Source organism: Corvus moneduloides, chromosome 10 (genome assembly GCF_009650955.1).
Source record: "Corvus moneduloides isolate bCorMon1 chromosome 10, bCorMon1.pri, whole genome shotgun sequence".
Classification (NCBI taxonomy): domain Eukaryota; kingdom Metazoa; phylum Chordata; class Aves; order Passeriformes; family Corvidae; genus Corvus; species Corvus moneduloides.
In genome coordinates this window covers 28,391,503-28,418,485 of record NC_045485.1, presented here as the reverse complement: position 1 = coordinate 28,418,485, position 26,983 = coordinate 28,391,503, and the positions used below count along the sequence as shown (strand labels likewise).

The window sequence follows — 26,983 nt, the reverse complement described above, 5'->3', positions numbered from 1 at the left end:
TTTAAAATCCCTTTAAAATCTGCTAGGGCCGCTGCAAACACCCTGAGGTAACGAATTCCGCTGCGTATCACACCGAACACTCACCCCAAGGAACAGTAAAAGATTTCCCTCCTCCATGTACTCCATAGCTCCCATTGGGCTTGCCAGCTGCCTCCCCGTGTGGAATGACATGCCTGGAATGAACAGGCAGGACAGATGTGCCCTGCTGTGCGTTCCCCAGGAAAGGAAAAGGGAGTTGTGGAAGGACAATGAGGTGTGGAACGGTGAAGAGCCTCTCCCCATGCCCACGCCGGCCCCACACTCCAGCCCTGCATGTCCCCAGCTCAAGTGTTCTCCAGCTGAGTAACTGGTTTTACACGAAAGCTTGTCCACACCTCTGCCACCCCTCCCTGCACCACCAGAGCCAGCATTGTAGCTGAACCACCCAGAAACTTCAGCGGCATCAGCAAACTCTGCCAACTCATTGTTCATCCCTTTTCAGGGGGTGCTGGAGGTGATGAAAGGCAGCTCCACGGAGAACCAGAGTCAGCCACGGACAGGAGGTGGTCACAGGAGTGCCATTGGGAACTGGAGCCAGCTGAGGCTGGGAAGTGGTCACAGAAGTGCTACGGAGGCTGTGAAGATGCAGCAGACGGGAAAGGTGCCTGGGTGTGGTGTGTGGTTTGTGTTTGGTTTCAACATTTTTATTCCTCGTCCTTGAACTTATTCCCAGACTTCCCCATGATAAGAACCAGGGGTTGACTTCCCTTCCAGCCCTGTGTGGCACACACGGGACAAGGTCACCCACCGTGGGAGCTTGTGGCACCTGGCACTGACACAGAGCACAGGGGTGCAGCGGGGCTGGATGGGTGCCAGGAGGTGGCTGTGCCCCAGGGGGTGATGATGGGGGAGCCTTTACCACGGCCAGCTTCGGGTTGCACTGACAGTGACAGCACAGACTCACCCAGGTGGGCTCAGACACGGGGCCACCACGGGGCCCTGGCAGTGCCCATGGCAGTGCCACAGGGCTGTAGCTGGAGGCACCAAATACCCGGGTGGCACGGTCAGAGCAGCCCAGTCGGTGGCCCAGCAGAACCTGGTGGTGGCCCACACCAGGAAACACCTCCTGTGTCCCTTCTCCTGTGTCAGGGGCGGGATGTTGTGTACCATACCTGTGTGCACTTCCTGTGTCACCTCGCCCAGAGCCACCGTCATTGCGGTCCCCTCGGTTAACCACGGCGGCCAGAGCAGCCACAGGCTGGAGGGGGAGGACGTGCCCAAACCCAGCCAGGCGCCAGTACAGCAAGGAAGAAGGGTGGGACAACGCGTGGTCGGGCTAAGAGTAACTGGAGACGGCCAGAAAAAGAAAAAGAAACATCCAACAAGCCAGACACTTTCCCAGTAGAATGAAAACATCTGTTGGGCGCTGGGTGGGGGTTGGTCCAGCCGTTTCGGGGTGCCCAGAGCCCGGCGAGGGGGTCCTGCAGGGGTCCAGCCCCCGGCACTCGCGCGGAGCAGTGGCTGCTCGGGAAGATGCCGCGGTGGCCCTGGCACGTCCAGGGACGACTGCGGGAAGCGGGGAGGATGGGAGCCCCCCGAGACGGGGCTGGAGGGGGCAGCGACCGGGGAGAGGCTGGGCAAGGCGGCACCACCGGCATGGAACGCGGCTCCGAGGGGTGGAACAAGCCCCGGGGCCCCGGGCGGGGGCAACCGGCGGGCGCTGGCCGGGGCGGCGCTGAGTCCTGCGGGGAGCGGGGGGAGGACACGGACACGCTCTGGGCGGCCCCGGGGAGGGTCGAGGCTGACGGCGCATCCCGGTGCGGGGTGCGGGAGGTGCCGGGGGTGCCGGCGGTGTGCGGGGTGCGGGGGCCCCTCCCGGCGGGGCGGGGCGTGCGCGGCCGCACGTCCGGAGCGGGGCGGGACGAGACCGGGCCGGCCCCGCGCGGCACCGGCAGAGCGCGGTGGGGCTCACGACGGTGCAGATCCGTGCGGTGCCGCTGGGGTCGGTGCGGCTCGGCTCGGCTCCGTTTCGTTCCCTTCAGCTTTGTTCCGTTCGCTTCGCTTCGCTTCGGTTCGGCGCGCATCAGCTCGGCTCGACGTGATTCGGAGCGGCTCGTGTCGGATTAAAGCGGATCGGATCGGATCGGACTAGAGCTCGGCACAGCCCGGCACATTTCGGTGTAGCTTGGCACAGCTCGGCTCGGCACGGTTCGGCACCGCCCGGCACAGCTCGGCACAGCCTGCACAGCGCGGTTCGCGGCGGGGATGGCGGTGCCGGAGCCGGACGCGCGGCTGGCGCAGGAGAAGGAGGAGGAGAGCGAGGAGGAGAGCGAGGTGCTGGAGGAGAGTCCCTGCGGCCGCTGGCAGAAGCGCCGCGAGCAGGTGGGAGCCGGGCGCGGCGGGACGGGAACGCCGGAGGGCGGCCATGGGAATGCCGGGCAGGGGGACGCCGGGAGACGGGATGTGGATGCCGGGGAATGGGGATGGGGACGCCGCCGCCGGGCCCTGCGGGGCCCCGGGCTGTGCGGGGCGCCCAGCGCGACCCCTCGCCCATCGCGGGGGCCGGGGCGGCCGCAGTCCCCGGGCGCGGGCAGAGCCCGCAGGTGCCCAGGGCACGGCGATGGCCGCGGCCGGAGGGCGATGCGGGGAGCGGTTCCGCGGGGAGCGAGTCCCCGGGGGCGGCCGGAGGCGCGGGGAGCCGGGCTCGGTCATGCCCGGGTCGGGGTGTGCCGGTGTGGAAAGCCGGGCTCGCCTTGTCTCGGTGCGGGGAGCCCGGTGCGGGGAGCGGGCTCATTGTGCCCAGGTGCGCGGGGACCGGGCTCGCCATGCCCTTGCGTGGGGAGCCGATCTCATCGTGCCCCGGTGCGGCTGCTGGTGGGGGGTGCTCCGTGCAAGGAGCCGGGTTTCTCCGTGCCCTGGTCTGGGGTGTCTGGAGCAAGGAGTCGGGCTCATCGCGTCCCAGTGCACGGTGCCAGATGCCCGAAGCCGGGCTCATTGTGCCCCACTGGGAGGGCCCAGGGGCTGGGCTCGCCATGCCCTTGTGTGGGAAGCCGCGGTGTGCCCCGGGGCAGTCCCGGGCACGTTCCGCAGCGCAGGGCTTCGATGCCCGCGGGACCAGCCGTGCTGGGCTGCCGACAGCCGTCCCGCGGGGCTGCTGGGGTGTCCTGGAGGGTTTTGCTGGTCTGGGTCCTTGAGCGGTGCCCGGTGACTGCGACACAGGTCGCAGGATGGTGACCCCTGGGCGCTGGCCCGGAGCTCCTGCGGGGACGGGGACTGGCCGGGTCAATGGTGGGGTGTCGGGGCCGGCCCTCACAGCCCACCCTCAGGGCCGGAGAATCCGGTTCCTCCTCTCCAGAGAAGGGGGTTAGTTCACTTCAGCTCATCTTCCTAGGCCAGGGCACAGCATCGGGACCATCTCCCGAAAAATGGGGCTGGAATCACCCTGTCTCTGTCAGGGCACCCAGGAGCGGGGACCAGAGTCAGTGGGTGAATCCTGACCCCAGCAGGGGCGGGACAGCACCGAGGGAGAGACACGTCAGGCACTGCCAGCACCCGAAGGGGAAAAGGCCCATCCAAGGCCGAACTGCTTCTCTTCCCGTTATCTCCCCTCTCCACGGTTAAGGACCCGGCCCCAGCGTTCAGCTCTGCCTGCGGCTGCATCTCCCAGCCTGAATTCCTAGTCTGGGCTTTGCTGAGATCTTGATAACCTGCTCCTGGCTGATAACCTGCTCCTGGCTGATAACCTGCTCCTGCCAGCGCCGTCAGCACCTGCCCTTCCATCCCTCGGTGCTGCCAGGTGCTTCCACACCCACACAGCCCCCTCCCCCCATTCCTGCTCCCTCCTCCTCTCTGGAAGACACCTTCCCCACACCAGGGTGCCTAATCCTGACCCTGACACTGGTGAAGAGAAGGACATTGAGGAGCTGGAGCACGTGCAGACACAGGAATGGAACTGTGAAGGGTCTGGAGTAGCTGAGGGAGCTGGGAGCCTCAGCCTGGAGAAAAGGAGGCTCAGGAGGAACCTTGTGGCTCTGCACAACTCCCTGACATGAGGGGGCAGCGGGGGGGGTTGGACTCTGCTCTCAGGGAACAGCGACAGGACAAGAGGGAACGGCCTCGAGCTGTGCCAGGGGAGGCTCAGGTGGGATAATGGGAAAATTCCTTCCGTCTGTTCTGGCCAAACAGTGGTGTTTAACGATGAGGATTTCAACACTAATTTTGTGCAGGAGCTCTCTGGAGCGGTGCCGCCATGCTCAGATCTGGCCCAGGGGGTTCATCTTCCTGTGCAGGCGTGGGAGTAGTGGAAACCCCCCCGTGCCATCTCCACACGAGTGCTTTGGGTTGCTGTCTCTGTGCCGTGCTCTCGATCCACAGGGATTTTCCAGCCGGAGCAGTGGGAGGGGTGGGTTGGCCTTTCCAAGGGCAGGACAGCTCTTCCAGGAGAGCTGGAGTGGCAGGAAGGCTCCTTGATTGCCAAGTGGAGGAAGCTTTGTGGAAGAGCCGTGTTTGTGCAAATTCACAGATGCTTCATGACGTGCAGGAAGGGGCTGAGTGCTGCCGATCTGCTCTCCTCTCACTGCCCTCAGCACTCCCGGGATTTGTACCCATAGGGAGCTTCCCTCACTCTCCTGAAGAGTCATTGTAATCATTTATTTCCCTAATCTGGTTTTGTGAGAAGAGTCGAGCCCTGTGTAGGACCTCCGGAGCTATGCCCGATCTCTGGTTTGGAGAGCAGGGCCATCAGGGTGGGAGCGTCCTGGTGGGCAGAGCTTGAAGCTGGAATGCCAACAGAGCAGGGGCAGGTGCCCTGCTTGACCCGGGGTGAAAAGGAGGCTCAGGGGGGACCTTCTCCCTCTCCACAACTCCCTGACAGGAGGGTGCAGCCAGGTGGGGTCAGGCTCATCCCAGGGAACAAGGGACAGGACAAGGGCAAACAGCCTCGAGTTGTACCAGCGGAGGTTTAGGTGGGATATTGGGAAAATTCCTCCTGGAAAGGGCTGCCCAGCACTGCCCAGGGCAGTGGTGGAGTCCCCACCCCCGGGGAGATTTAACATCCCTGTGGATGTGGCACTTGGGGACGTGGGTCAGTGGTGGCCTTGGGGAATGGATGGACTCAGTGGGCTCAGAGGCTTTTGCAACCCAACCCACTCCATGGTTCCATGGTTCTGCAGACTGAAAGGCAGTGTCCGATATATTAACAGTATTGTTCACTGATGGTGTGGGCACAAGGACTGCACCTTGTTTTCACACACAGGGCTGTGCTGGGCCTGCCCTGCCCCCCCCCGGAATGAACCAGCTCCCCTCCCAACCTCCTTTGCCTGTTTGTGATCATTTATTCCTCAGGGATGTGAAGTCACAGGTTGCTGCGAGCAGCTCAGGGAACAGCAGCACTCGGACAAGGTGTGACGAGAAGCAGTGCTGTGGCCCTCGCGGTGTCACAGCCCCAGCCCTGCCCTGCCCTGCCCCTCTCAGTGCTCTCCTGTTGTTTGTGAACTGCTGCTGGCGCAGAATTTTCCACGTGGGAACACCGGGGCTCTTTCAGCCTTGCTTTGATGACCTCATTTGCTTTTCCCACCCACCCTGGGGAATATGAGCAGAAGGGAGAAGAAACTTGGTTTTCTGCTCCTGTGAAAAGTTTTGCACCTTTGCTGGTCTGAGCAGGGGTTGTGGCCGAGCCCCAGCACCTCGTGCTGGGATGAGTCTGGTTTATCCCTGCTGGTTTGCGTTCCCAAACCCTCAATCCACCCAGAAAGGGGGGGTGGGGGGGGCTTGTGACCAGCAGGTGTTTGCTGGTCACGAGTGCTGGTCCCACCATGCTCATCTGTCACATTTTCTGGGTTCAGGCCGTGATTTCCACATCCTCCCCCTCATCTCTCCCACCCATCGGCGCCTGTCAGTCCTGCCCGTTGTGCTCCCTGTGGGAATGCCCTCATGCTCTGGGTTCCTGAGGGCCTTCCCCTTGGGATGAGAGTGGTGTGTGCTGTGGCAAAGCTCAGCTGTGGTTCATGGATGGAACTGTGGAGTTGTTCCTGTAATTTATTCCTCTAAGCAACCCCAGAGCTGTCTCTTGCTCATAATTCTGCTGCTGCTTCCAGTGTGGGATTTGTTTTGGAGCGCCCTTGGACTCCGGTGAGGGAAGGGATGGGGCATCCAGAGGGACCTGGGCAGGCTGGGGAGGTGGGACCGAGGGAACCTCGTGAAGTCCAACAAGGGCAAGGGAAGTTCCCGCATCTGGGTTGGGTCCCAGCACAGACACAGGATGGGGGAATTGGCTGGAGAGAGTCCCTGGGGAGAAGGACCTGGGGGTGCTAGGAAAGGCTGGACATGCCCCAGCCACATGCACTGGGATCCCAAACCCCCTGTGCCCTGGGCTGACCCCCCAGCGTGGGCATCAGGGAAGGGGGAATTCTGCCGCTCTGCCCTGCTCAGGTGAGGCTCCACCTGCAGAGCTGCCCCAGCCCTGGGGAGCAACATCAGGAGCACGTGGAGCTGCTGGAGAGTCCAGAGAGGCCCTGGAGCTGCTCCAGGGCTGGAGCCCCTCTGCTCTGGAGCCAGACTGGGGGAGCTGGGGGTGTTCACCAGGAGAAGAGAAGCTCTGAGGAGAGCTCAGAGCCCCTTCCAGGGCCTAAAGGGGCTCCAGGAGACCTGGAGAGGGACTTGGGGACAAGGGATGGAGGGACAGGACACAGGGAATGTCTTCCCACTGCCAGAGGGCAGGGATATTGGGAAGGAATTCCTGGCTCTGAGGGTGAGGAGGCCCTGGCACAGAGAAGCTGTGTCTGCCCCATGCCTGGAAGTTTTCCGGGCCAGGCTGGACAGGGCTTGGAGCGTCCTGAGACAGTGGAAGGTGTCCCTGTCCATGGCACGGGCTGGCACTGGGGGTCTTGAAGATCCCTTCCTGCCCACTCCATCCTGGGATTCTACAATTCCAACTATGAGCTTTAATTCATCCAGCAGGATGAAAGAAGGGAAAGAGGGAAACGACAGTTCAAATGCAGAGAAGAAAGCAGAATTTGAGGAAAATAAAGTGATTTAAGGAAAAATCAGCAAGAGAGGGAGGTTTTGGGGTGTTGCTGTAGGTTCCCAGAGATCAGAAAACAAAAACAAAACATGGAAAAATAGTGTAAGTGCTGGAATCCCGTGAGGTGCAGGGGGTTCCCATTTTTAGGCATTAATGAGGTTTGCAGTTGGCAGCGGGATCGCCGGTTCCATGGTGGATGATTTGGGAAGGCTCCAACTATGCAATATCTGCCACAGGGTTATTTTTAAAAGCTGCTTTGTTGCCAGCCGTCCCCAGGGATCTGGGCTCGGAGCATGCGGAGCTGTGAGGAGCTTTTCCAGCACGGGGGGGATCAGCTGGAGGACTTGGCTCCTTCTTTTCCTGCCATCTCTTTTGTTCCTGCCTCTTTCTGCTTCTGCAGCTTTTGTTTGCTGCGGGTGAACTCTGCAGGGTGAGTTTGGGGTGACTGCCGAGCTCAGCTGATCTCGCAGGTGAACTTCTGAGACTTTTGGGTTAATATCCAAGAATTTAGGGTTAATGTCCAAGAATTTAGGCTAAGATCCAAAACTTTAGGGTTAATAGCCAAGAATTTGGGGTTAATATCCAACCTTTAGGACAGTGAAGGCTTCACCCTGACTGTGCTCTGAACAGAGGTTTTGGGGCACCCCAGAGGCTTCTAGCTGAGGATAAACCAAGAGGAAATGGAATTCTAGTGGAAAACTCACCAGTAGATAAATGTTGCTGGAAGCAGACAGTGGAGTTCTGTCCCCAGCACGTGTTCCGGGGGTCTGGCAGGGAACAAGCCTTGGCTGTGCCAGATTTAGAGTCCTCCCCATCACCCTCCAAGCTCGTGTGGGCGGTGCGGGGCCTGTTCTGGATGGTGCCTCGGGGCCGCTCTCCCCGTGCCACATTCTCCATTTCACGGAGCCTTTAATCCTTCGGGATCTTACCCGGCCACAACAATCCTGTGCCTTGTTCTCGCTGCTGGGGAGGGAGTTGACGTCAGCCCGCAGTGAGGCTTCAGTGCAGGAACTTGTGGTTTTTCATGCAGGAGCACGCTCCTTTATCCCCATCCATATTCTGCAAGGAATGCCTGGTTGCAGCTCCTTTATCCCCATCTATATTCTGCAAGGAATGCCTGGTTGCAGCTCCTTTATCCCCATCCATATTGTGCACGGGAATTCCTAGCTGCAGCTCCTTTATCCCATTCCTATCCTGCACAGGAATTCCTGGCTGCAGCTCCTTTATCCCATCCCTGTGCTGTACAGGAACTCCTGGCTGCAGCTCCTTTATCCCATTCCTATCCTGTACAGGAACTCCTGGCTGCAGCTGCTTTATCCCATTCCTATCCTGTACAGGAATTCCTGGCTGCAGTGCCTTTATCCCATCCCTGTGCTGCACAGGAACTCCTGGCTGCATCTCCTTTATCCCATCCCTGTGCTGTACAGGAACTCCGGGCTGCAGCTCCTTTATCCCATTCCTATCCTGCAAGGGAATTCCTGGCTGCAGTGCCTTTATCCAATCCCTGTGCTGTACAGGAACTCCTGGCTGCAGCTCCTTTATCCCATCCCTGTGCTGTACAGGAACTCCTGGCTGCAGCCCGGTGCTCTCTGCCTGCTCCAAGGCAGTCCCTGTGTCCTGACTCTCCTCCGTTTCCCAAACGGATGCAGCTCCTCAGCTCCCAGACCGTTCCTTCTGTGCTCCCCCCACCCGAACTGTTACAATTACTGGCATTTGCCATGTTTTCTTCCCTTTCCTGTCTTTATCCAAGCTTTTTTGGCCCTTTCCCTCGCTTTCCCAAGGGGGTGGTTTTGTTTGCAGTGCCCAGATGTCGCAGCCGAGTCCTGCAGGCTTGAGCCCCCTCTGTGCCCCTTGGCTCTTTCCTGCTTTTCCTCTGCTGTAACCGGAGACCTCTCGCAGTCCCAGAGGGTTTTGTATTCCACTGCTGGGCCTGGGGGTGTCCCAGGCCGTGTTACAGCACGGATGAAGCTGCTGGAGTGCTGCGGGTTAGCTCCTCACTGAGCAGTTGGACAGCAAACCTGTGGCAGAGCTTCCTGCAGAGATGACAGACTGGTCACCAAGGGTTTCCTTGGCTTTCCTGGAGCTGCTTTGCTGATGGCTGAGCTGGTTAGCCGGGCAAAACCAGGGAAATCAGACCAAATTCCTCTGAGCTGGGCTGATTCCTGCTGGTCACTGCTCCTGCCCGGCCCACAGAGGCTGCTGGCTGCAGCTTCCCGCTGGGTTCGGATGCTCATCCAGCACACTCTGGTGTATCCTGGCTGAGCACTGCAAAGGCTCCCTGGGTGTTTATCCCCGGGCTGGACTGGTGGGCACTGGGGGCCTGTGCAGTGGGATGGAGTATGGCATTCCCATGGAATGGGGCACAGCATAACCACGGGATGGGGTGCAGGAAGCCCATGGGTAGGGCACAGGAAGCCTATGGGATGGGGCACTGCATGTCCACAGGGATGGGATACAGGATGCCCAGGGATGGGGTACCACCTGCTCATCCTCCCCTTGGGCATCCCCTGCTCCCACTTTCTGCCCCAACCCCTCTGGGTTCCATTTGCCCAGTGCAGGCTGGCACTGGGATCCTCTCCCTTTCCTCCTGGATCCTGCAGAGCCCTGTACCACTGCCAGCCCCATTTCCTGGGAGAGGGTGCTGGGCTTGTCTCACCTCCCAGGGCTGGGCAGTGCTGGGCTGGGGCTGACCCCAGGTTTGTGTCCCCTCCCGGGGCCATGCAGGGCCTGGGGGTAAAGCAAACATTGCTCCAGGCTCCAGGCGTGCGCAGGGAATGGCTTCTCCCAGGAAATAACAACCCTGGTACTGCCCCATGCAGGATCTCTCCTGGCTCTGGTCTGGGCAGTGGAAAAATACTCCTCTGTCCCTTTCCTGCAGCAGTGGCCAGAGAACAGGGATCACAGTGTTTGCTCCAGCAGCTGCTGGGCAGGAGGGAAGGGCAGCTGTAGGCATGGAGGGAAGCAAAGGCTTCCAGCCCTCCCACCCATGGGCTGGGGCACCCTCCAGCTGTGTTCCCGAGGAGCCCTGCTCAAGATCCCGCTGGGAGAGGCAGGATCCCTGTCCGTGGGATTACACAGGGACCCCTGTGCAGCAGGAATCTCCTGTGAATGGACAGTGGCCTCCCACTGCCAGAGGGCACGGTTAGGTGGGATATTGGGAAGGAATTCCTCCCTGTGAGGGTGGTGAGGTGCTGCAATGGATTTCCCAGAGAAGCTGTGGCTGCCCCTGGATCCCTGGAAGTGTCCAAGGCCGGGTCAGACAGGGCTTGGAGCAACCTGGGCTAGTGGAAGGTGTCCCTGCCCATGGCAGGGGGTGAAAGGAGATGAGCTTTAAGGTCTCTTCCTACCCACTGGACTGGACTTTGATAATTCTGTGACAGGGAGAGTTCCTGGGAAAGACCCTCCTGCCCTGGGTGGGGCAGCTCTGCCACTGCCCATCCTGCGAGGTTGTCCCTGACTCTGTCCCTGCCCGCTCTCCCAGGCCGGGAGCACAGCCCCGCACTGGGGTGGTTTTTCTGGTTGACTGAGTGGCCCTGCTGCTTTGTGCCCCAGCTCTGCTCCTTCTTCGAGGCTCCAGGATGGAACTGGTCACCAGTACCTGCCTGTGGCACCAGGTGGCATGGGGTGAGCTGTGCCGGTGGCAGAGCTCACCCCGTGCCTCCCTGCCCTCAGCTGGGGCTCCTCAGCCCGTCGGGCACAGGGCTGAATTAGTGTTGAGATCATGGGTTTGTGAGAGACAGGATCAAATGCTGTACTGGAATCAAAGTATTTTCCATCTCGTGCATTCCCTTCACCTGCTCGTTGTGTAACAGGATCTCACGGACAGAACAGGTTTGTCTGGCACCGCGGATTCCTTGGCAGAGCCGCAGGGCCCGTGGGTGTCCCCAGCCCTGAGTGCTCCTGCCAGCTGATGGATAGGTGGATCTGTCATTGCCCAGGGCTGCTGCTGGTCCCAGTTCCCTCCCTGGGGACAGAGGGGCTGCAGGTGGCCCTTCTGGTGTTGAATGGGGCCCCTGAAGCAGGAGCTGGGAGCTGGGAGCAGAGCCTGGGAGCCTGGAATGTGTTCCCAGCTCGGGAGAGGGGCACGGCAAGGGCACAGAGGGGTCCCTGTGGGGACCTTTGGGGACCTTCAGGATACAGCTCAGGTGTCCCTGACTGGGGCCTCAGCCCTCTCAGCTCATTTTTTTCCTTTCCCATGTTTTCTGAAGCGATTTCTATGTTGCAACAGCCACCCCTGCCCTGCCTGGGGCCACAGCCGGGGACGGCGGGGCACAGCCTCGGTCAGGGCCAGGGGACACGAGGTTTGGGGGGGCAGGGGTGGCTCAGCGCCAGCAGCCCCCGCAGGGACTCCCCCCCTTCCCTGCTGCCCGCGGGGTGTCCCCGTGCCCGGCACTCCCTGCTCCCGTGTCCCACGAGGAGCCGGACACGGCCCTCCCTGTCACCCAGCTCCCGGGACGCTGGGGTGGACAGGCCAGGTTGGGATTCACTCTGCAGAGGTTTTCCAGGCACGCCGCGTTCACTGCTCAGCCCCGAGGGCCGGCAAATCCCACCCGTTCCCGGCACCAAATGTCGGGGTGGCACAAGGAGTGAGCGGGGAATCGTGGAATGGTTCGGGTGGGAAGGGACCTTACAGACCGCCCTGCCATGGGAGCAAAACCTCCTCTCGCCGTTATTCCCAGCCCCATCCACCAGCTGCTCTCGCAGGCCCCAGAGCTGCATCCCCGAGCCCGTTCCCGTGCCTGTCTCAGCCCTCGTTGACGAGAAAACCTCAGAAGGGAGCGATTGAGTGGAAGCTGCAACCTGATCTTTGGTAAACCCGCCCTGCCCTGTCCCCAGCGATCGCTCCGGGCGCCGGTCGAGCCTTTCTGGCAGCGGGGGCTGTCCCAGCCCGGCGCTGGAGAGCCGCCGGTTCCGCTGGTGCTCACCACGAGCAGCGCACGGAGCTGCCGGGAGCCCCGGACAACCACGGGGGACAACCACGGGGGGACAACCACGGGGGGATAACCACGGGGGGATAACCACGGGGGGATAACCACAGAGGATAACCACGGGGGGATAACCACGGGGGGATAACCACGGGGGGATAACCACGGGGGATAACCACGGGGGACAACCACGGGGGAATAACCACGGGGGACAACCACGGAGGATAGCCACGGGGGGATAACCACGGAGGATAACCACGGGGGGATAACCACGGAGGGATAACCACGGGGGGATAACCACGGAGGACAACCACGGAGGATAACCACGGGGGGATAACCACGCGGGATAACCACGGAGACCCTCGCCGCTGCCTTTTGCCCCAGTCAGGCTGTGCGGAAAATGCCGCGTTTATTTATTTATGGAGGCCGGGCCGGAGCTCGGAGCGGGAGCAGCTGGTGGGGATCAGCTTTGCTCCCACTCAGCTCAAGACGGAACACGTTCGTGTCCGCACGGAGCGGGGAAGGTTCCTCCTCTCCGTCACGTTCCAGAGCCTCCCGGAGCCCGGTAGATCCACTGCCCGCGCCCTGAGCACCGGGATGCCCCTCAGGCTCTGAAAGCAGCTTGTTCGGAGCTGTGAGGGACCCCCGGGCTCCTGCTGTGCGTCACCAGGGAGGATGGGCTTTAAGGTCCCTCCAACCCAAAGTCTGTGGTTCCAAGACGATTCTGTGATTTCCACTCTGGCTGTGAGTGCAGTGGGATCACTGGGATCACTGGGAAGGCTGTGGCTGAGTCCTTGGCGGTCCGTGCTGGGCTTTTTGCGGAGCACGTGGAGCCTGTGCCGGGCAGAACAAGGAACAGAGGTGCTTTGTGTGGCCGCAGCACGAACTGGGCCACGAACTGCCTGGGCGTGCCCTGCTAATGAGCTGGGGGTGCTGAGCGCCTACGGCTGCCCCGAGCCCCGCAGGGACCAGCCCTGGCAGCAGGACGAGCCCCGAACCCGGGCAGTGGGATGAGCCCCAGCAGTGGGAGCAGCTCTGGCATCAGGACAAGCCCTGGCAGCAGGATGAGCCCTGAGCCCCAGCCGTGGGCTGAGCCCCAAGCCCCACCATCAGCACGCCAGTACCTGCCCCGGGAGCAGCAGGACAATCCCCCTTTTCTCTCTGGCTTCCCGTGGCGTGGCAGATGGAGTGGGCACTGTGCCCCTGCTCGGCCTGATGGGGGCACAGCCCCAGCCCTGAAGTGCCCCCGACCCCACAGGAAGGGGCAGGAGCAGGTGGGGCTGCAGTCCCACTCCCCAGGGATGCTTTGGGGTAGGCAGTGGGTCAGGATGCAGCGGGTCAGGATGCAGCAGGCACCACTGCTGGGAGGCAGGAGCCCTGTCCTGGGGTGGGAGTCTGAGCCAGGTGCCTTGGAGTGGGTTTTACCTGGGCTGGAGGTGGGTCCTGGTGGTCGTGGCTGGTCTGGGGACCAGGAGGGTCCTTGCAGGATGTCACCTGTGGAGGTGACACCCACAGAGCTGCTCTGCATGGGGTCCTAGGATGGGGATCTGTGACCTCTGGGGATAGGAAGTGCTTGGACAGATCTGGGGGCTGTATGCAGGCTCCTCAGGATGCTCAGAGATGATGTGGTGGCTTTGGTTTGACCACACCTTCTGATTTTCCCTGGACAGTGCAGGTACGGGTGGCTCCCCCACGGCTTCTGGGCTGGGGGGGCAGGGCAGGTCCCCACCTGTATGCAGGAGTGGGGCCCGTGACTGTCACCCCCAGTGAAAAGCCAGAGGGGCCAGCTTGGGACCTGCTCGAAGGGCTGGTTCTCCTGCTCCCTCCTGGCCCAGAGCTCCCAAAGGACAGGCACCAGCTGGAGATTTGCTCCACGCTCCAGTTCCCAGCCAGAGCCTCTTCTGCGGCCACTCCAGGCACCTTAATTCCAAAAAAGCTTTATTTGTAAGACAGTCCCATGTTGCCATGGCAGGGAGTGTTGTAAGAGCATGGAGGCTCTGCTTTTCCTGAGCAGGAATCGGGTTTCAGGCTGATTTATTTATTATTTTGTATTTATTTATTTATGCTTTTACTCTGGGAAGTGTCAGTATCAATCACTCTGGACGTGCCACTGCTCTGCCAGTGACACAGAGGGGATTGCACAACAAAGCTGTAGTCACAAGGTACTCACCCAAGGGGTGGGTTCATGTGGTCAGAAAACCTCTGAATTCCCAGAAGTGGCTGGAGCTGGGGCCGTGGATAAACCAGTCAGATAAACCAGTAAGATCTGGCTGATCAGGCCAGGATGAGCTGTTCCTGTGCCACAGACAAAAGAAAATGGATTTTTTTTTTTTTCTTTTGTGAGTTGCCTGTGGAGCAGGTGGTGCCATCCTCCCCCAGGCCACCCCCGTCCCCTCAGTGCGTTCCTCAAGCCTTCCCTTCCCCCAGGTGAACCAGGGGAACATGCCCGGCATCCAGAGCACCTTCCTGGCCATGGACACGGAGGAGGGCGTGGAGGTGGTGTGGAACGAGCTGCTCTTCACTGACAAGAAGGCCTTCAAAGCACACGAGGTGAGACCCTGAGACCCCCCACACCTTCCTGGGTGGGGCATAGCCTGGCAGGATGGGCCTGGGCCTTCCTTGGCTGCTCCCTCAAAGGCAGCTCCAGTGTCCTCTGCACCGCAGACCAGTGTCCCTGTGATGTCCCCAGCCCTTGGGATGCCCTGCCCCATCCCAGAACCCACACCTTCCCTGTCCTGCCCCATCCCAGAACCCACCACCTCCCCTGTCCTGCCCCATCCCAGGACCCACACCTCCCTTGTGCTCTGTGGGCCCCCAGGAGAAGATCAAGACCATGTTTGAGCAGCTGGTGCTGGTGGATCACCCCAACATTGTGAAGCTCCACAAGTACTGGCTGGATGTGAAGGACTTGAAGGCACGGGTAGGGGGTCTGGGGGGGCACAGGGGAAGCAGGTGGGATCCCAGCTCTGCTCCTCATCCTGCTCCTGGGCCTCCCTTCCCCATGTGGGGCCGGGCTGGGGGGAGCTGACCCCCTGTCCCCTGCTAGGTCATCTTCATCACGGAGTACGTGTCCTCAGGGAGCCTAAAGCAGTTCCTGAAGAAAACCAAGAAGAACCACAAGGCCATGAATGCCCGGGTGAGTTCCCGGGAGCACGACAGGGGGTCCAGCTGGAGCGGGTGGCTCTGGCCGTGTCCCAGGAGGGTCTCTGGGATCTTACAGGGCAGAGCAGGTGGGGGTTGCTGTTCCCTGGGTCACATGGGGACCCTGCTGGACCCCAGGGGAGCCCAAACTGGATCCCACTGGCTCCAAGGTGGGAGTGGCTGCAGTGGGTGACACTGCCCAGGGCTGGCACCTGGGGACAAGGGACCAGCATCCCCTGCAAAGCCACTGCCCAGGGCTGGTGTGAGGGACCTGTGGGATGATCCAGAGCCACCCCTACCGTGTGCAGGGACACCTCCCACTGTCCCAGGCTGCTCCAAGCCCCAGTGTCCAACCTGGCCTTGGACACTGCCAGGGATCCAGGGGCAGCCACAGCTGCTCTGGGCACCCTGTGCCAGGGCCTCACCACCCTCACAGGGAACAATTCCTTCCCAATATCCCATCCATCCCTGCCCTCTGGCAGTGGGAAGCCTTTTCCCTTTGTCCTGTCCCTCGATCTCTTGTCCAAAGTCCCTCCCAGCTCTCCTGCAGCCTTGAGCCATTTGCTGGAGTCATTTGAGCAGGGAACAGGGGCTGCTTTTGTGGGACAGTGTGGGACACACCCCTGAGCCTTAGTCGGGCCTAGTGGGATGTCCCTGTCGCTGGGAAGGGGTGGGAAGGACCCTGAGCCTTGGCAGGGCACAGGGGGATGTCCCTGTCACTGGGAAGGGGTGGGAAGGACCCTGAGCCTTGGCAGGGCACAGGGGGATGTCCCTGTCGTTGGAAAGGGGTGGGAAGGACCCTGAGCCTTGGCAGGGCACAGGGGGATGTCCCTGTCGCTGGGAGGGAGTGGGAAGCCCTGGCCTGGCCGTAGGTGCTGGTGTGTCCTGGCTGACGGAGCTCTGTCCCTGCCCTAGGCCTGGAAGCGCTGGTGCACCCAAATCCTCTCGGCTCTCAGGTGAGGCTCCCCTGGCTCCCTGCCCTGCCCCGCAGGGTCCCGGGGGGTGTGGGCTGTGCTCGGGACACCCCTGTGTCCCCCCAGCTTCCTGCACTCCTGTGAGCCCCCCATCATCCACGGCAACCTCACCAGTGACACCATCTTCATCCAGCACAACGGGCTCATCAAGATCGGCTCCGGTGGGGCAGCGCCGGCCCCACCCCAGGGGTCCGGAGGGGTCTGGGGGTGTCAGAGGGGTTCAAGGGGGTCTGAGGGATCCAAAGGGGTCTGAGGGGTCTGAGATGGTCCAAGGGGGTCTGAGGGGTCCAAGGGGGTCTGAGGGGGTCCGAGGGGTCCAAGGGGTCTGAGGGGTCCAAGGGGGTCTGGGGGGTCTGAGATGGTCCAAGGGGGTCTGAGGGGGTCCGAGGGGTCCAATGGGTCTGAGGGGTCCAAGGGGGTCTGGGAGGTCCAGGGGTTCAAGATGGTCCATGAGGGCCCAGGGGGTCTGAGGGGGCCAGGGGGTCTGAGGGGTCCAAGGGGGTTGGCAGGAGGAAGGGGGCAGGGGTCATGTGGGGTGTGGGGGGGGTCCTAGCCGGGCAGGAGCCCCAAGAGTTGTGGGGTCCCTTTTGGGGTGCCAACCTTGGCATTACCTGTTCTTCTCTGTCCCCTCCTGCCTCCCCAATGCCCGGCTCCCTCTGGCGCTGCCCGGCAGTCTGGCACCGGGTGTTTGCCAATGGTGAGTGACCCATGGCCACCTTCCAGCATGTCCCCTGCCCTGGGGACACCCCCCTGTGGCCCCTGAGCCCCCACCAGTGGGGCACCGGACACAGGGGAGGGGGGGACCTTCATCCCTCTAGGAATTGCTGCTCCTGGGTTGGGAGCGGAGGGGTCTCCTGGGATGGGGTGGGCAGGGGCACACACAGATCCCCCCTCATCCCCTCAGACCCCCACGGGTGGGCACACACAGACCTCCCTCAGACCCTGCCTCGTCTCACCCCCCCAGCGCTCCCGGACGATCTCCGCAGCCCCATCCGGATCGAGCGGGAGGAGCTGCGGAACCTGCACTTCTTCCCTCCGGAATATGGCCGTGAGTGGGGGCTGGGACGGGGGAAAAGGGGGACATGGGGGGTCGGGCACGGGCAGGGAAGAACAGGGGAGGGCAGGAGGAAGTGTCTACAGGGATGGCATGGGGCGGGGGTCTCCAGGTGGGGGTCCAGGCCTGAGGCTCTGTCCTGATGTGTCCTGGTCCGTGTTCCAGAGAAGGCAGATGGGACAGCCGTGGACATCTTCTCCTTCGGGATGTGTGCGCTGGAGGTGCGGAGCGGGATGGACCCTGGGAATGGTGGGACCCTGGCCCTTGTCCGGGGTGTCCTTTGTCCGGGGCTGTCCCTTGATGGGAGGTGTCCCTTGTCCAGGGGTGGCCCTTGTTGGGAGGTGTCCTTTGTCCAGGGGTGTCCTTTGTCCAGGGGTGTCCCTTGTCCAGGGTGTCCCTTGTCCCTGCCCTGTCCGGGGGTGTCCTTTGGGAAGCCCCCATGGACTGGCCGTGCTTCCTCTCGCAGATGGCCGTGCTGGAGATCCAGACCAACGGGGACACGCGGGTCTCGGAGGAGGCCATCGCGCGGGCCCGGCATTCCCTGGATGATCCCAACATGCGGGTGAGTGCAGCTGGAGGAGCCTGCTGGGGGTAAATCCCTGTCCTGCACCACTCCTGGGATGTAAATCCCACCCTGCATCCTTCCTGGGGGTAAATCCCTGTCGTACCCCTCCTGGATGCAAATCCAGCCAGTTCCCAGTAGGTGCAGGTGGGGTCTGGCCCTGTACCATGAGTGCCCGTTTTCCCTCAGAGCTATGGTCTCCTGAGTATCTGTGCCCCCTTCCCAAGCTCCATCTCACTCCTCACCTCCTCAGGAGGCCCACATGGATCCCAGGGAACAGAGAACAAGCTGCCCCACAAATATTTGGGAACAGAGTTTAATAAGGAGACAGGGCAGTTTGGGGGGGTAGTTGGGATTCGGGCTCAGCCAGAGGAAGGCATGGAACAGCCGGAACCTTTGATACCCGTCCATCCTCCCTGACCCACTCAACCCCCCTTCCTCTTCCTTTGGCAGTCTCCAAGACATCCCATAATGAGTATGTACATTCCCCAAATTCTCTTGTTTGATCACAGGATTTCTCGAGGCATCCCACAGTAAATCCTGCCCCTTAGATCCCACAGTTCCCACGACTCGGGAGAGCCAGGGAGTCTCCTCTGCAGAGCATCGGCTCCGGGAGTGGTTGGAGTCACGCCCGAGGGTCTCTGGGGCAGGTGGCTCTGAGGGGTCCAGTCTAGGGGTGCCCACCTTGGGATCACTTTTGGATCTATCCCAGATATCCTGGCCCATTCCCTGTCAGCAGCACGGCAGGAGCTGCAGGAGCAGCGGAAGATTGGGCTCCTCTGCTCTCAGTGAGCAGGAACGGGCAGATCCCTTGGATTCCGCTGCTCATCCTGCCCTTTCCCCACTCCCACCACCACATTCCTGCTCTTGGGGCTGATCCTGGTCCTGCCCCTTCTCCTGCAGCCTTTGTTGGCTCACACCCGGGATGGGGCCAGTGGGGACCCACTTCCCATCTCTGCCCACCTGGAATTCTGCTGTGGCTCCCTGTCCTGGGGCTCCTGCTGCAGAAAGAGCCCTTTGGTTCCATTTCCTGGGAAATTGTATCAAAAATAGTGTGACCTCAGGCCTAGGGCAGTGACCCCTGTGCTGGCACTGCTGGGGCCCCTCCAGTCCTGGGGCAGGTTTGGGGTGCCCAGGTAAGGACATTGAGGTGCTGGAGCGTGTCCAGGGAAGGAAATGGAGCTGGGGAAAGGTCTGGAGCATCAGGAACAGCTGAGGGAGCTGGGAAAGGGGCTCAGCCTGGAGCAAAGGAGGCTCAGGGGGGACCTTCTGGCTCTGCACAACTCCGTGACAGGAGGGGGCAGCCGGGGTGGTTGGGCTCTGCTCCCAAGGAACAGGGACAGGACAAGGGGAAATGGCCTCAGGCTGTGCCAGGGGAGGCTCAGGCTGGACATCAGCAGGAATTTCTTCAAGGAAAGGGTGGTCAGGCCTTGGGAGGGGCTGCCCAGGACAGTGTGGAGTCCCCACCCCTGGAGGTGTCCAAGGAGTGACTTGGACACTCGGTGCTCTGGGCTGGTGACAAGGTGGGGGTCGGGCACAGGGTGGACTCGATGGTCTAGGAGCTCTTTTCCAGCCTTAGTGATTCCTGTGATGGTTCTGTGCTTGTGTGAAATGCTCCTGTGAGAGGAGCAGGGGCATGTCCCGCTCTGTTCCAGCTCGTGCCCCTGCTCTGATCCCAGGAGTTCATCCTGTCCTGCCTGACCCTGAACCCGGACAAGCGCCCGACCGCCCACAACCTCCTCTTCCACCGGGTGCTCTTCGAGGTCCATTCCCTGAAGCTGCTGGCAGCCCATTGCTTCATCAACCACCAGTGTGAGTGCCCGGGACCACCCGGATCTCTGAGCTCATCTTCTCCCAAGGAGCCAGGCAGGGAGAGCTGGGAATGTTCACCATGGAGAAGAGAAGGGTCCAAGGAGACCTCAGAGCCCCTTCCAGTGCCTAAAGGGAGAGCTGGAGAGGTCTTTGGACAAGTGATGGAGTGACAGCACAAGGGGGAATTGTTTCCCACTGCCAGAGGGCAGGGATAGATGAGATAATGGGAAAGAATCCTTCCCTGTGAGGGTGGGGAGGCCCAGAGGTTGCCCAGAGAAGCTGTGGCTGCCCCATCTCTGGAAGTGTTCCAGGCCAGGTTGGACAGGGTTTGGAGCAGGCTGGGATAGGGGAAGGTGTCCCTGTCCATGGCAGGGGCATAGAACTGGATGGGATTTAAGGTCCCTCCCACACAAACCGTCCCGTGATTCCATGTGCAGAGCCTGGGGAGGGAGGCGGTGACTCCCATCCCCTCCCTGGAGTAGGGGCTGCAGGACCCACCCTGCAGGATCCCCCAGCCCCTGAACTCGCTGTGCCTCTGCCCCAGATCTGATGCCAGAGAACGTGGTGGAGGAGAAGATCAAGGAGCTGGACCTGAACATGGTGATGGCCGAGATCCGCAGGGAGGGTCGGCCCGGGGCACAGTGGAGGTGAGGATGGGGGAGATTCCACAGCATCCAGCCTGGAGATCCCAGTGCCGTGGGGAGCAGCCCCTCACCCCCTGAACCCTCCTGTCCTGTTCCCTGCCCAGGTACTCGGAGGTTTCCTTCCTTGAGCTCGACAAGTTCTTGGAGGACGTCAGGTGGGTTGGAGCTCCCAGCTCTGCTCCCAGCTCTGCCTCAGCTCCCCAGGGAATGTGGAGCCAGGATGGGCACAGGGGATTGTCCGTGCTGTCCCCAGCTGTGCTTGGTGCCTCGTCCCTGTGGTGTCCCCAGGCTCGGGGAGCTGCCCACCCCTGCTCCTTCCAGAGCCAGCTCTGCCAGGGCCATAGGGGATGGAATCAGCTCTGTGTCCTCCCTCTGTGTCTGTGCCAGGAATGGGATTTACCCCCTGATGAACTTCGCTGTCTCCAGACCCCACGCCCTCCCACGTGCCTTGTCCCAGCCCCAGGAGGATCCTCAGAAAGCCAAGACTCCCACGCCAGAGCCCTTTGATGTGGAGACCAGGAAGGTAAGGCCAGACCCAGGTGGGGACAGCTCCTCACTGGTCTCCATCCCTGCTGCAGGGACACCTCTCCTGTTAGCCATGGCCCAGGTGAGAGCTGGGAGAGGAATTACAGGGTTTCAGTGGGAATTCCAAAGTCCTGCTTGGGAAGGCCCCAGAGCCAGAGGGGCCCTGTCCAAGCTGATCCCCAGCTGGGCTTTTCCAGGTGGTGCAGATGCAGTGCAACATGGAGCTGAACGAGGACAAGAGCCAGTGGCACGTGAGTACCCGGATCCTGACCCACTCCCGGCGCTGGGAAAGACCTGCTCCCTGCACATCCCGCTGGGAATGGGACTGGGAATGGGGCTGGGAATGGGATTGGGAATGGGATTGGGAATGGGACTGGGGAATGGGACCAGGGAAATGGGATTGGAAAATCAGACTGGGAAATCTGACTGGAAAATGGGAAAGGGAAACCTGCCTGGGATATCAGACTGGGAAATGGTACTGGGAAGTCTGACTGGAAATGGTCTCAGCCAGCTTCCGTGGTACCCAAAGAACTCACTCCTGTCCTGTACAATGAAAGAATTCCCAAAGAAGCCACGAATTCCCCTGGCCTGTGGGACACAGACCTTGAGTGTCTGGATGTCTCTGTCCCTGGTGTTTCCAGACACCTTTGGACTCCCATTTTTTCTAGCCCAGTACTTGCAGGGAGCTGGAATTGCTCCAGGGCACCAGCACTGCCCGAGAGCTCCCACATTCCCGCAGTCCCAGCACCTCCGGGTGCCTCTGGAGGGGCTGGGATGAGCAGACTCTCTCCTGTCTCTGCAGCTCACACTCCTGCTCATCCTGGAGGACAAACTGCACCGACAGCTCAGCTATGACCTGCTGCCCAGTACGTTCCTGCAGGGAATGCTGGGTGTGGATGCTGGGGGATCCCGTGGCCCTGCTGGGATTAAGCTCTGTTGGACACGGAATGTGCCAGCTTCCCAGACAGCTTCCCAACCTTTCCCTTTCCTTCCTTTCACCTCCTCCTCCTCTCTCCTCCTCCTTCTCCTTTTTCCATTCCTTTCCTCTCTTCCTCCTCTTTTTTCTTTTCCTTTCCTCTCTTCCTTTCCTTTCTCCTTTCCTCCTCTCTCCTCTCCTCTTCTTCCCCTCCCTTTCTCTCCTTCTTCTCCTTTACCCTTTCCTTTCTCCTTCCCTATCTCCTTCCCTCCCCTTCTTTGTCTTTCATTTCCCTTCCCTCTCCTTACCTCCCCTTTCCTTTATCCTTTCCTTTTTCCTCTTCTTTCCTTTCTCCCTTGTGGTCCCAGCCCTTTCCCACCTGGCCCTTTTGCTGGTGCCTCTGGCATGAGGGAGTCACCTGCCCATAAAGTGAGAGTTGGGAGGGCAGTGAGTGGATGATCCAATGGCCATTCCAGAGCTGCATTCCCACCAGGACCCACAGAGGGCAGTTCTTGGGGTCCCCGTGGTGCACTCTGCTCTCATTCCCAGCACTGGCACAGTGTCCCCAACACTTTTGCAATGGAAAGGTGGACCCTCCTCTGAGGGGGCCCAGGAAAGGGGCAGGTCCAGCTCCTTCCCAGAACATCAGGAGCCTCTGAAGGCCATGCAGCCAGAGCCCCAGGGCTGCCTCACAGACAAAATCCCCAGAGAAAGCTGGGGAATGGTGCCTGGGAGCTGCTCCTTCCCCAGCCCGTTGCGGGCTCTGCTGCAGGCACTGTCCTGGGGCTTTCCCTGCTGAGCCATACAAAACCTTTCCAAGTGACACATTGTCCTGAGCTGTGTTCTGGGTGCTTGGGAACCTTGTTCCACCTCCCTGGCCCATTTTCCCAGGATGAGCAGCTCCTGCTGTGGCTCTCCCAGGTACAGGAGCTCCACGAGCTGTATCCATGTTCATGTTCTCCTGCTCCTTGTCTCTGCAGCTGATAACTCCAAGGATTTGGCCACAGAGCTGGTGCATTATGGGTTCATCCACGAGGTGAGTCCCTGCTGTCCCCCAGTTTGGAGCCACAGAGCTCCTCCAGCACTGGCCCCTCACAGGCAGGAGTTGGATTCCTGTTCCCTCCGGACTCTGCTCCAGGAGCTGCTCCAAGGGGAACTGCCTGTTGCGGCAATGTTAATTAGCTGGACCTTAAATAATTCTGAGTGGGAGCCCCCAGGGAAGGAGGCTGATTCCTTACTTAAAGAATCACAGAATCGTTAGGTTTGGAAAAGACCTCCAAGATTATCGACTCCAACCTGTGACCAAACATGCGAGGTCACCCTGATGACATCCCCAAGTGCCACATCCACACGTTTATTGAACACTTCCAGGGATGGGAACTCCACCACTGCCCAGGGCAGCTGTGCCAGGGCTGCACAGCCCTTTCCAGGAGGAATTTTCCCAATATCCCTCCTGAACCTCCCCTGGCACAGCTTGAGGCCATTTCCTCTTGTCCTGCCCCTCATTCCCTGGGAGCAGAGCCCGATCCCCACCTGGCTGCACCCTCCTGTCAGGGAGTTGTGGAGAGCCAGAAGGTCTCTCCTGAGCCTCCTTTGCTCCTGGCTGAGCCCCCAAGGCTCCCTCAGCCGCTCCTTTCCTCAGCTCTCTTCCCTCCCCTGGACATGCTCCAGCCCCTCAGTGTCCTGTACCTGGGGACCCCAAACCTGCCCCAGGAATGGCTTGGGATTGGGACTGTGGGAGGCTGGAGGGACCTGGGATAGCCCAGCAAAGGGAGCTGTTGGCACGTTTGGATTTCAGGACGACTGTGAAAAGCTGGCCATGTTCCTGGAGAGCGCCTTCCACAAGCACCGCTCCCAAGCCCTGTGAGTGCCGGGGACCCACTGGAGCCCCATTCCCAGGGGATTAAGGTGCCGGACTGGAGGATCCCACAGGGCTCCCGACCCACCGAACTGCAGCAGGACTCACCTGGCCAGGCCTTGGGCCGAGGGGGATTTGCCCAATCCGTGCTCTGGGAAGGCAACAGCTGACAGAGGACTCAGCAAACACCAGGAATTACATCCTGGGATGTTGGGACTCATGTTCTGGTCCCTGCTCCCAAGGGGAGGTGTGGGGGAGTGGGCAGCACCCCCCAGCAGCCCCTTCCCGGTGGGGTTTGTGAAACTGCTGCAGGAACCCCCAACCGGATCCGTTTCCCTCTGGGAATGATCGGCTTTTCTTGCTGCAGGTCCCAAAGCTATTTTTTCCCTCTTTGCCATCTGGAATGGTCCTTGCTGAGGGGAGGGGAGGAGCAGGCTTGGAAAACCCTGGTGTAGCTTCCCATCTGCCACATTCCAGTCTCAATCCTGAGTTTCTCCAGGTTTAAGGTCTCCACTGTGCTGCCTGTGCTCAGAATCCTCACGATGAGCTGGGACTGTGTGAACTGGACATGATATGGCTTGAGAAGAAATTCCAGAAATCCTGACCCACCACCTGCATCCACACACGTGGATCAGCAGGAATCTCGCTGATGCTCCACAGAATCCTTGTCATTCTCCAGTTTCTCCTACAGCCTTCCAAAATCCCTTGGCATCTTCAGGAGAAAGCCCTGGTGCCTCTTCCTCCCATTCCTCCTGCAGTGACTGGAATGTCAGTCCCTAGCCTGGAGATGGGGGAATTGCCACCGTCACCACCCCAATGCTGCCCTTTGCCAAAGGGACACGTCCTTGACGTGGGGAAAAGTGCAAACAGGAATTTTCTCTGTCCAAGAGTCGTGCGGGGCTGCTCCTGCTGCTCCTACTGTGCCAGGGAAAACTGGCTCTGATATCCTGCTCTGTGCTGTGCCAGTGCTGCTCCTGCTGCTCCCACTGTGCCAGGGAAAACTGGCTCTGATATCCTGCTCTGTGCTGTGCCAGTGCTGCTCCTGCTGCTCCCACTGTGCCAGAGAAAACTGGCTCTGATATCTTGCTCTGTGCTGTGCCAGTGCTGCTCCTGCTGTGCCAGGGAAAACTGACTCTGGCATCCTGCTCTGTGCTGTGCCAGTGCTGCTCCTGCTGCTCCTGCTGTGCCAGGGAAAACTGGCTCTGGCATCCTGCTCTGTGCTGGTGCTGCTCCTGCTGCTCCCGCTGTGCCAGGGAAAACTGGCTCTGGCATCCTGTGCTGTGCCAGTGCTGCTCCCGCTGTACTGGGGGTGTCCAGCTCTGGCACTGTCCTGCTGATCTGCACCATGCTGGTGTTCCATGCTGGCATTCTGTGCTGGTGCTGCTCCTGCTGTGCTGGAGGAATCCGGCTCTGCCATCCTGCGCTGTGCTGTGCCAGTGCTCTGTGCCGTGCCAGGGAAAACTGCCTCTGGCATCCTGTTGTGTGCTGTGCTGGTGCTGCTCCTTCTGCTCAGACTGTGCTGGGGGAATCCGGTTCTGGTGCTGTCCTGGTGATCTGCACCACGCTGGTGCCCCATGCCACTGCTCTGTGCCAGTGCTGCTCCTGCTGTGCAGGGAAAACTGGCTTTGGTATCCTGCTGGTGTTGCGTGCTGGTGCTGCTCCTGCTGTGCCAGGGAGAACTGTCGCTGGCATCCTGCTCTGTGCTGGTGTTCTGTGCCAGTGCTGCTCCTGCTGCTTTTGGTGTGCCACAGGAAGCTGGCTCTGCCATCCTGCTCTCTGCTGGTGCTCTGTGCCGGTGGTGCTCCTGCTGCTCCTGCCGTGCTGTGGGAATCCAGCTCTGGCATCCTGCTCTGTGCTGTGCCAGTGCTGCTCCTGCTGTGCTGTGGGAATCCAGCTCTGGCATCCTGCTCTGTGCTGTGCCAGTGCTGCTCCTGCTGCGCTGTGGGAATCCGGCTCTGGTGCTGTCCTGGTGATCTGCACCGTGCTGGTGTTCCATGCCAGTGCTCTGTGCTGGTGCTGCTCCTGCTGCTCCCACTGTGCCATGGGAAGCTGCCTCTGGCATCCTGCTTCGTGCTGATGTTCCACTCTCTGCTGGACCTCTGTGTGGCACCACCTGCCCCGCACTGCTCGCGCTTTGTGGTGTCGCTCTGGCTGCATCCCACCGGGATTTTATCCGTGCTCAGATGCTGCACTGCCAGCTCGGGCTGCATTCCCGGCCCAGGCTGCATTCCTGGCTCGCTCAGGCTGCATTCCCAGCCTGTGCTGCATCCCCAGCTGTGCCAATGTTCCAACCTGACAAATCAATAAAGCAGCCAGTCCCACTGGAGGGCTCTGCACCAAACTGCTTGTAATTCCTTACTCCAGTGAAACCAAGGAGGAGGGATTCAGGGAACACCTCACAGCTGCTGATTGCCAATCCCCCCAGAGCAGACCTGGCCTGGGCCCCAGACATTCCAGCCCCTCCTTGGCACTTCCCTAATGCACCCCTCCCATGAATCCATGGCTTCAACAGGATCTAACACAGCTTCTCTGACCCTGGAATTCCCTGCCCTTGGTGAACTTTAGCGGCCCAAACTCCCAAAATCCTTTATAAAACGTGGGGACTCTGTGAATTCCTTGGGGGTTTTCCTCAGTCTCGTGTATCTTCTGCAGTGGGAGTACAAGATCCTGGTGCCAGTTCCGCTCTGGAGGTGCCGGGTGTGACAGCACCTGTGTCCTGCTGGGGCTGCTTGTCTTTGAGGCAGAACCCACACGTGGGGAGGGACATCAGGTGGGGCCATCCCAGAGCTGCCCTTCCATCCCCTGGCACAGAAACACAGAATCCCAGGATGGATGGGTGGGAAGGGACCTTCAAGACCCACCAGTGCCATTGCTCCAAGCCCTGTCCAACCTGGCCTGGAACACTTCCAGGGATCCAGGGGCAGCCACAGCTTCTCTGGGCAACCTGTGCCAGGGCCTCCCAACCCTCACAGGGAAGGATTCCTTCCCAAGATCCCATCTATCCCTGCCCTCTGGCAGCGGGAAGCCATTCCCCCTTGTGCTGTTCCTCCAAGCCCTTGTCTAAAGTCCCTCTCCAGCTCTCCTGGAGCCCCTTTAGGCACTGGAAGGGACTCTAAGGTGTCCCCGGAATGTTCTCCTTTCCGGATGAACATTCCCAGCTCTCCCAGCCCGGCTCCGTTCCCTGTGCCGGGGTTTGGCCGTGGCTCTGCATTGAAATTTGGACACCAGGGATTGGGGCCCCTCGAACAGAACCAAGAGAAGGGACAGGACGGGAACAGAGACACCGGGATGGGGATAGGGACATTTCACTCCAGTTCCCGGCAGACGGTCCCGATCCGCCCTCCCATGACACGTCCAGCACCTCCCGGGGCCCACCGCCGGTACCGGGAGGGGGTTCCCGCGGCTCTTCCCCCGCGGCTGCGACCAAGGGCCACCTGGTACCAGCCGGGCCCTCGGGTTTAGCATGTTTTGTCCCGTTTTAGCTGGGTTTACCCAGGTTTAGTGCATTTAGCCGGTTTGAGCCCGTCTTATCCAGGGCCCGGCCCGTTACAGCCCTGCCCATGGCACCAGCA

At 60.7% G+C, this 26,983-nt stretch overlaps 1 protein-coding gene across 3 annotated transcripts; it reads left to right on the top strand.

Moving 5' to 3' along the window:
* The first annotated feature begins 1,891 nt into the window (after window positions 1-1,891).
* Window positions 1,892-25,752, top strand: NRBP2 (nuclear receptor binding protein 2). Of its 3 annotated transcripts, none has more exons than XM_032119143.1 (18): window positions 1,892-2,361; window positions 14,353-14,475; window positions 14,744-14,845; window positions 14,972-15,061; window positions 15,982-16,022; window positions 16,107-16,201; window positions 16,714-16,737; window positions 16,945-17,088; window positions 17,260-17,315; window positions 17,561-17,656; window positions 19,336-19,468; window positions 20,013-20,115; window positions 20,217-20,267; window positions 20,500-20,635; window positions 20,835-20,888; window positions 21,440-21,503; window positions 22,534-22,589; window positions 23,352-25,752. In XM_032119143.1, exons 1-18 carry the CDS (start codon window positions 2,245-2,247, stop codon window positions 23,418-23,420), a joined length of 1,554 nt encoding a protein of 517 aa, XP_031975034.1. In that variant the 5' UTR covers window positions 1,892-2,244; the 3' UTR covers window positions 23,421-25,752. The 3 variants fall into 3 exon arrangements, with proteins under 3 accessions (XP_031975034.1, XP_031975035.1, XP_031975036.1); XM_032119145.1 differs by having other exon boundaries at window positions 1,893-2,361; window positions 17,005-17,088; XM_032119144.1 differs by lacking the exon at window positions 21,440-21,503.
* Window positions 25,753-26,983: the final 1,231 nt, after the last annotated feature.